The sequence below is a fragment of the Lactuca serriola genome, chromosome 9 (genome assembly GCF_051521515.1).
Source record: "Lactuca serriola cultivar US96UC23 chromosome 9, Lser_US96UC23_V15, whole genome shotgun sequence".
Taxonomy (NCBI): Eukaryota; Viridiplantae; Streptophyta; class Magnoliopsida; order Asterales; family Asteraceae; genus Lactuca; species Lactuca serriola.
Window position 1 is genome coordinate 4,089,598 of NC_136416.1, and position 9,558 is coordinate 4,099,155.

Sequence of the window (9,558 nt, forward strand, 5' to 3'; positions counted from 1 at the left end):
AGTAACTAAATGCTTTTACAAAATTCCCAATCTTAGTTACTTTAGGCAAAAGTGAATTGATGCAATTCCATGAAATTACACTTTGTGCCCTTGCGAAGACGTTAGTGGAGCGTGTGTGGTTAACTGGCACACTAAATGGTTCTAAGCAAAGGTAGAAAAGGGTGACTCATTGTTTTTCATAGTTCGGTGGAGCGTGTGTGGTTAACCGGCACATCGAATAGGTGACTGTAACGTTTGGGGGCACCATGTAAGTTTGCATGGTTATTCACACCCTATTTTGTGATCCTCGGCATCCCAGTCACAAATCGAGGGGCATATCGAGATTTAAGCATGTCATTGAAAAGTTCAATGAATCTCAAAAGATCTAGGAATTTTCAAAAGATTTAAAACATAAATTTCTTTTTTTTTGTTTTTAATGGTGGAAATTGGTAAATTGTCATTACCTACCTTCAAATGTTCTGCAATTTGGGTTACGGCATCCCTCTCCTAAGTTGTGGAGTATTGTGTTGGATCCTAGCCTCGATGTTTCATTTGGGTGTCACATCGAGGATTCTAATCAACTTAACTTGAATTTTCTCCCGTTTTGTAGATGTCAAAGTATGACAACTATGGTCTTCCCAAGTCCCATGGGACAAGCTTTCACATGAAGATGATATTCCACGATTCGATCGAGGAACAAGAGATCATGCTTCACTTCCTCCACCTCCTCCAATTATTCTCCCTAACCCACAAGTTCGAAGGCTTGAAAAGTTCAAGCTCACTCAAGCCCTTTTGGCAAGTAAACATGGAAAACCTATGTGTGTACACGTCTTAGAGATAAAGTCACACACTGATAGGTTAAGGATGTTGGGTGTCGAGATTTTAGGTAAGTTGGCTATTGACTGGGTTCTTCAGTCGCTTCTTGTATCATATAGTGAGTTTGTTAGAGAGTACTATATGATGGATCATGACGTAACCGTCATTGATTTGACATATTTGCTTATAGTTGCTGAATCGACAATGATTTGGCGAGCTGGTTGAGCAAATTTTTCTGGTGAATCAAACTCCCAAACTTCAATGGATATTGAAAATGGTGACATTGGAGATCCAGAAAAGGTAGATTCTGAGATTCTTACTTGTGCCATTCCAAAAGAGTCCATTTGCTTATATTGCCAACAGAAGGGGCATTGGAGACGAAGCTGCCCTATTTACCTAAGAGATCTACGAGATGGGAGAGTCAAAATGTATGGCTCTACTTTAGGTAAAATCCATTAACTAACTCTTTTAAGTTCCTATTCTAGATTCTTAATACATGATGAGATAAGATTACATTTGATGTTTTGTAGGATCGAAGAAAAGAAAGGAAGCTTAAGGGAAGAAGTGAGCTGAATCTAATCGTGAAGAAATGGATTTCGATCGCATTACTAGAAGATTAGATTTTTTGAGCTACTACTTGGAGTTAGAATAGATTGCTAAGAAATGTGTATTAACATAGTTTTTCAATTGAATTGCATTGTAAGGACAAATTTTTCCACAATAAAATAAATTTTGATTTTATATTATTTATTTATCCTTGCAATGGCGTGTATGAAAAATTGATGTTTGTAGGTTTCTATTATTAGCAATAGTGGATTTGATTCTTAATTATGTTATTTGTGGAAAGGTCAAGAATTTACAAAATAGGGAAAGTTTCTCATCGCCCAAGTTTCAATTGGACAGAAACTTGGAATCATACAACTTGGTTGCATGATGAATGAGAAATTTCATATTTGGAAATTAGACTAATTCGTTGACAAAGTGTCAAGTGAAGGACTATGAGATCGAGTACACAAGTGTAATTCTCAGTTAATTGAAAGAGTTTCAATAAATAGCAGAACAAATAAAGAAGAATCAAGTAGGCAGAAAGATAAAAGTTTCTCTATTCTAAGAAGAAGGGAGAGTACCTTTTATTATGTTTTATGATAAGTCTTAATGATTAAGAACCATATCTCAATTGATCCTCTAAGTGAGTCTTAGTACAATTGTATGTCTAAGAAGAGGAATCAAAAATTGAAGAAATGGTTAAATCAAGAAGTCAATCATACTTCGTTCCAAAAACAAGTCTCAGAGTTAAGATTGTGAATTGAGTGACAAGTCTCAAGAAGGTTTATAACATTCATCAAATGTGGAATTTGGAAAAGGTTTTCTTATTCTTGCACATTTGAAATTGGAAAGTTGTGATGTCTTGGATAAGACAAAGACCAACTAGGACCAATTTTGTGAAGTGTTTTGTCTTGATAAAAGCTATACTAACTCTTGAATATTTGTTTGTCAAGAAATGTTTATTGACAAAAGAATCTTATATGTCAAGGAGTCAATGGGAGTCTCAATGGTCTTGAAAGGTTTCAAGAACAAATCAAGAATAAACCTTATCGATCATCACTAGCACACGACTTGAGGTTTACAACCTATCGTGTTGACATTATTTTGTTTCTGTGCCATTCCAATTGAGTTAATTATGCATGTGAGTTCTATGAGTTCTCATTTGAACGCATAAAAGGCAAGCACCTTGATCAATGAAAAGTACATTGATATGAAAGGGTGAGCTGCTTAACTACTTGGAAGACATGGTGGGCACTCGTGTTACCATAAGGCAAGAAATCAAAATTGAGAAAGTTCGGTCCATATGAGTTTGGATTTGTCGCAAACTTTGGTTTCGACAAATTCGCATGGATAGGAACACATACACCATTAAAATCTAAGTGTCATAAGATTTCCCCCTTCATGAAAATGATTGTGAGGAAATGCTTTCACTAAGAGAGATTTTAAGAAGATAGTGATTGTGAAAATTGTATTCTCGAATTCGATTATGGTAACGGTATCCCTTTCCATAATTCGAATTGTGAGATTTGGCAATTAGTCTTGAATTGTTTAGACACACATATGAGCTATCTAAAGCAAAGGTGTATAAGTTTAAGAAGCTTGGATAAAGGATTATCAAAGCATTAGGTATTAGAAATATGAACTTCAGAAATTCAATAAGTATTGTTTTCTGGAAGTTCAGTTGTTTTCTAAAACATGTCAAAGCTAGTGGGAGCATAAGTGTTATGCTTATATGATAATAATCATCATGATAGTGGGAGCATAAATGTTGTGCTTGTATGATTATTAAGGCAAGTATTGAAAGTTAGCAATATTAATTATAGAAAACAAGAGTTATACTTTGCAAAGTCGTAAGGATTGAAAAGTTGTTTTGCTATAATTAAGGGAAAGAATATTGGACTTCGTTTCAAAATCTAAATCTTAGATTGAGAAATTTTAATAAATTTAGTCAAAGGATACATAGTGTGTTCTTAAATTTCGATTATGATTATGGTATCCCTCTTCATAGTTCGAATTGTAAGAACGAGACACATAAAATATTATGGCAGAAGATTGATAAAGTATCATATCTTTATGTAAGACATTATGCATCGTGTCCCATACGCTTCGGGAATAGGATTAATGGCCAGTGCTATTATATTTGACCATTCTAAAATTTTCCAAATGTCTAGCGCATTTAGAGGGAAAAATGACTAGAATTGGTTTTGACTAAAATAATCAAACAACTATCAAAGGACGATCCAAAGCTCGCTAAGGATTGGTCGCTTGTGAGTAGTTGGAAGTATGGTATTGGATTGACCATATTGACATTATTATGAATATATAAGATTCTATTAAGAATAAGTTGTCATATGGCAAATATGGAAATGTTTCCATATTGAGAGTTGGATATTGAGAATCTATGTCTAGATTAGAAACTTTTATGCAAGAAGGATGTTCAAAGGAATGTACTTTGAGTGAGAGACATCATATCTATAGAATTGTTTCTGATAGAGATTGGCCAAGTCTTGATGATTTTGAGCTATGACTTTACGAAAGAATCATTGCATAAAATGTTAGAATAAGTAACAAGAATTTGATATTCTTATACTTATGATAAGGATTGGGAGTTGTGAAATGAGTATGATTGGAAATGTGTTCATTTGATCTATTTCACAAAGTAAGGACCGTAGGTAAACATTGTGTGCATGCTGAGAGCATGGGACAAGTGTAGTAATAATGCAAGTAAGAAGTTGATTACCCGAAACAACAAACAATGAGTAATCAATATGGTGATTAAATAAAATGTTTTATTTATACCCAGAGTGTGGGGCCATATGGGATTAGTATTATTCTTGTGTTTCACTTTGCATGTTTTGACTTCCTGAATAATTAAATTGGTTCAGAACAATCAAATTATTCGAACGGACCACAGTCGTTCATATGTTGGAAGTAAGTATGAATGAAGACTATCATGAATTGGTGTGTGGATTGTCTAAAGTGTATTAGACATTAGCAAATGTTTGTTGCAACGTTCATGAGTGCTTATGAATACGATTTGAGCATTGGAATAAACCCACTCACTTGGATCACTTCATGGATTTTATCACGAGTGATTGGTGAGACGATAATATCTTATATTCTTGAAACCGAGATGTGTGAGTTGTATCTTGCGAGTCGGTTACACATTGATAATATGTAAACGCACCAGTAACTTGGTGTCATAAAACATATTATTGTGTGTGATTCGGTGAGTGAGTGGAAGCAAGCATTGAATCAAAGTTTATCCGTTCCTTTTATCCAAAGTGGGATGAAAGCGATATCTGTGGGCCCCTCGATGATTTAGTGATGGCACCTATGCGCTTGGCCAAGTCGGGACTAATTTGATGTGTTCAATTGTAGTCTGTTGTCAGTTGTCATAAATCGGAAATCGGGAAACAGTATAGAGAGAATGATTGAAATCCATGTCTCATGTCTATATGATATCTAGAATGGAGGAATAAATGATCTCTTATCTAAAGGACACGCTTCTGATAGGATCAGAGTTAACAGCGGTTTTTGAAAGCTACGATTGCAGATCAGGACCTGAAGTCATACGCACAATAGTTATTAGACTTATCCAAGTGGGAGACTGTTGGATTAGTGTCTAAGTCCATAACTATTTTTGGTATGTACTTGACCCGATGGTGCATGGTCCTTTTGGGTTGCCATCACCAAAGCAACTTGATAGGATGAATTATGGAGAGAGAGAGAGAGAGAGAAAGAAAGAGAGAGGATTAATTATGATTTATTAATATATTATAAGAATAATATATTAAAGGGGAAATCATATTGTTTAATTAATATTAGTCAAGAATTAATAAGAATTAATTTTGTGGCTAAAGACATTAATTAAATAAAAGGGACTAGAACTGTCAATTGTATGATAGTTGAATATTGGGCTAATGGACTCCATGTTAGAGAGGTGGACGAATTCTATGGGGAAGCCCATTAGAAATCGTCCTAAGCCTCAAAGAGGGAGTCCATGGGTTGCTTAGGGCCTAAGCAGTCAAATTAGGGTTTCCTTGTTAGATAACCCTAATAGCCTCACTATTTAAAGGACCCTTGAGACTCAAAAACGTGGTGAACTAATTTCTTAGGGTTTCTACATGTTTTTGGGTGCCTCCTCTCTTATCATTCTTCATCCTCTTGCTCTTGGTGTTTGTGAGCCATTAATTGTATGCTAGATCTAGGGTTTATAGCTTTAGATATTCAATTGTATGTTCATTAGACAAACTAGATCCAAAAGCTATTAGGGTTTGCATGTACACCATAGGAATGATGTTTTGCTCATAACCCATCAATATATATATAATTATTATTATTATGTATAAATTGTTTTATGTTACATATAAATTGGAATTATTAAAACTAAAAGGACTTTATTGAAAATATGCTTAATGACTTTGGTGATCGGATGGGGCCATAACCCCAAATAGCCCTATTTTTTAAAAGAAAATAAAAATCAACCGATTTTTGCAAAAACCTCTATTTCTAATAGGGGTGGCAAATCGTGCTATCGTTGTGTTTCTATCTGACACGACACGGCGCGACAAAGTTTTATGTAACACGAACACGACATGACACGACACGATGTCGTGTTTTTTTTAACTAACACGAAAACGAACGAATTAAAAAGCGACAAACGTACGACACGAAAAATATACTATCATATATTAAAAACTAGTTTATTTAATGAATATTTTATCAAATATAACACGAAAAACAAGATAAAGAAGTGTTAAATCGTGTCAATTTCGTGTCGAATTTTGAACACGAACACGACACGACATCATGTTTTTTACAGATAACACGAACACAATACGAACAAGAATTCAAATTTCAATTTCATCCCAATTTCGTTTCGTGTCGTGTCGCACCCCTAATTTCTAATGATACACGAATGAAGTAGGAGACGTTATTTGATTCCATAGTTGCAATCTCTTATTCTTGGAGAGTGGGTAGAAGTGAGAAATTTCCATGTAGCTCGTTCGATTGGATCAAAAGTCCAAACTTGATTATGTGAACATTACATACTTTTTCTAGTTTTTTCATAGTTGGTTTTAGGCTGGTTATTAAAAAAAATCAATGCCTTAAAACGTTGAATTTGGATACCGTGACTTTGTTGTAGAAAATCTTAATTTAGACATAAAACGATGAAAAATATCCACAAAAATGCATAAAAATTAAGTCCAAAAATTCAAATCATAAATTAAAAATTAGAAGAAGAATATTAGAATACACCAACATGGAGGCAAGTTTGTCTCTTCTCTCAATGACCAGTATTAGAACACGCTTTAAAAATTTATATTCCTCCCTTCCATTCTCCATGCATAAGTTGACTTCCACAACCTTTTCTGTATATATCAACCCCTACCCTTTCCAATTCCCATCGTCTCCTCCATCATCTTAAGCTCATCACATCAATGGCTTCCACCAGTACCATTTGTAACCTCCTCTTAATTTCCTTTTTCATTGCACTATACACATCCTCTGTCGGCGCTGCAACCCCCGCAGTCTGCCAATACACCCCTTATCCTTCAATCTGCCAAGCATCCCTCCCCGTCAGCAACTCCTCCGCCACTGTCTATGACTACGGCCGCTTCTCTATTCGGAAATCCATATCCGCCGCCACTAAATTCTCCAATTTGATCGATAAATATCTTAGCAGTTCCGCCTCATTAACAACCGGTGCAATTCGTGCACTTGAAGATTGCAAGTACTTGGCCGGAGTAAACGTGGAGTTCCTTTCAAGCACTTTCCAAACAGTCAACACCACGCAAAGTGTCCTTTCGGATATCAAATCGGAAGACACTCAGACGATGCTCAGCGCCATTTTGACAAATACAGAAACATGCATTGATGGCCTCCAAGCAAACGCTGGTTCATGGAGCTCGAAAAATGGCATTGTGGCTCCCATTAAAAACGATAACAAATTGTACAGTGTTTCACTAGCCCTTTTTAACAAAGGATGGGGTAGTAAAAACAAGAGATTTGGTTTCTCGAGTAAGAAAAATAGCGGTTTTAAAAACGGTGGATTGCCACCTTTTAAAATGTCGGAAAAATCAAAGGCGGTGTTGGAGACGGTGGGGCGGAGAAAGCTTCTTCAGAGTACTGGTGGCGCCGGAAATCAGTTGGTTATCAGCAATATTGTGGTGGTTAGTCAAGATGGGACTGGGAACTTCACCAACATTACTGACGCCATTAACTTTGCTCCCAACAATTCTCTTTCAACTGCTGGATATTTCCTGATTTATTTGAGAGCCGGAGTTTATGAGGAGTACGTCAACATTCCCAAAAACAAGAAGTATCTGATGATGATCGGAGCTGGTATTAATCAGACGGTGATAACCGGAAATCACAACGTCGTAGATGGCTGGACCACCTTCAATTCCGCAACATTTAGTAAGCATTCTGCATCCCTTCCTTTTAAATTTACCATTTGCCGATTTTTTATATTTTTACAATAAATAAATGTATACCATAAATATAATTTAAAAATAGATATTATTCTAATGATAATTCAGATTTCTGAATTAATTAATTGATACTATAAGAAATACAATATGAACCAATTGTACACGATCAATTTGACTTGTTTAATTACCTCTAAGAACAATTCTTTTTTTTTACTTAATTAAACCCATACAGCTTATAAACATGCTTACCTAACCCGACTCATTTGATAAGTAGCCATTACAAAACACATCTTAAATTATGCTATTATTGTACAAAAAAGGTGATTAAATGTAATATGTTAATGGTTGATAATCTAGAAGAAATTCTCAAGCAATTTTAATACATTATCTAATACGCCTAGTCTCTTTGTATTTAGTACCAAAAAGGGAACTTAAAATTAACTTTACTTTAAAAAAAATAAAAGGTACGAATTATTCTATTAATATAAATTTCAGAGGATTAGGCCATATGCACATAATTTATTCCCATTGTCGATTTGCATCAATTAATTTATAAAATTTTACATTTCAAATCTGTACAGTCGTGGTGGCCCCTAATTTTGTGGCGGTGAACATGACAATCCGCAACACCGCCGGAGCAGTAAAGCACCAAGCCGTCGCATTACGAAACGGAGCAGATTTATCGACGTTCTACAGCTGCAGTTTCGAAGGGTACCAAGACACATTATACACTCACTCCCTCCGTCAATTCTACAGAGAATGCGACATTTACGGAACTGTAGATTTCATATTTGGAAACGCAGCGGCGGTTTTCCAAAACTGTAATTTGTACCCACGATTACCGATGTCTGGTCAATTCAATGCAATCACAGCACAGGGAAGAACAGATCCCGGGCAAAACACCGGCAACTCGATCCAGAAGTGTATCATTCGAGCAGCCGACGATTTGGCATCGAGCAATAGTAGTACCCTGACTTATTTGGGACGACCCTGGAAGGAGTATTCACGAACAGTTTATATGCAATCTTTCATGGATTCATTGATCACTCCGGCAGGGTGGTCGATTTGGTCAGGTGATTTTGCGTTAAATACTTCTTACTACGCGGAATTTAATAACTCCGGCCCAGGGTCAGATACTAGTAGGAGAGTTACTTGGCCAGGATTCCATATTATCAACGCCACAGATGCGGTGAACTTCACGGTGTCTGCTTTTATCTCCGGAGATGGGTTTTTGCCTCAGACCGGTGTGCCATATGACGGTGGGCTATAAGCGCCGGCTGCCGGAGCAATCATGTATAGAATTGATGGATATCAAATGCTATACTACTCTTTTTTTTTTTTTTTTGCTTACAAATTCTATCCGATTCTTTGCCTTGTAATTTAATTCTATCAACTTCCAATTAAATGGTTAAAATCAATTAAATGTATAGAATAGATCGCCTTAAAAAAGGGTGTTTGTAAATGTTTTTTAAAATGAGACTTATTAGTTTTTTAGAAAACCAATAAATAAAAAGGTAATAAGTTAAAAAGTTATTTGATAAGCATTAACTTTTTAGTGAAAAAACCTATGAAAAAGAGTGCCCAACCACGCCCTAAGGCCGGACGGAGTGGGTGCGGGGAAAGGAAGCGGGACGCTTCCCGCCCGACGGAACACAGCACCGTCGGCGCGGGGAAGGTGTGTGCGGGAAACGGAGAGGGGAGCCTCTCTCTCTCTCTCTCTCTCTCTCTTGCTGTGATTGGCCGATTTTTTTTTTTTTTTTTTTTTTGAAAAACTATCGTT

General features: G+C 36.0%; 1 protein-coding gene across 1 annotated transcript; it reads left to right on the forward strand.

Annotated features, from left to right (window-relative positions):
- Positions 1-6,712: 6,712 nt before the first annotated feature.
- LOC145072322 (putative pectinesterase/pectinesterase inhibitor 7) lies at positions 6,713-9,183 on the forward strand. The gene is made up of 2 exons (XM_079018733.1): positions 6,713-7,764; positions 8,360-9,183. The coding sequence occupies exons 1-2, from the start codon at positions 6,786-6,788 to the stop codon at positions 9,046-9,048; spliced, it is 1,668 nt and encodes a 555-aa protein (XP_078874859.1). The 5' UTR covers positions 6,713-6,785; the 3' UTR covers positions 9,049-9,183.
- Positions 9,184-9,558: the final 375 nt, after the last annotated feature.

Excerpts from the sequence above, each read along its gene's own strand:
- LOC145072322 (XM_079018733.1), top strand. The coding sequence starts at position 6,786 with ATGGCTTCCACCAGTACCATTTGTAACCTCCTCTTAATTTCCTTTTTC. Across the intron at positions 7,765-8,359 it reads CTTCAATTCCGCAACATTTA|TCGTGGTGGCCCCTAATTTT; the intron begins GTAAGCATTCTG and ends AAATCTGTACAG.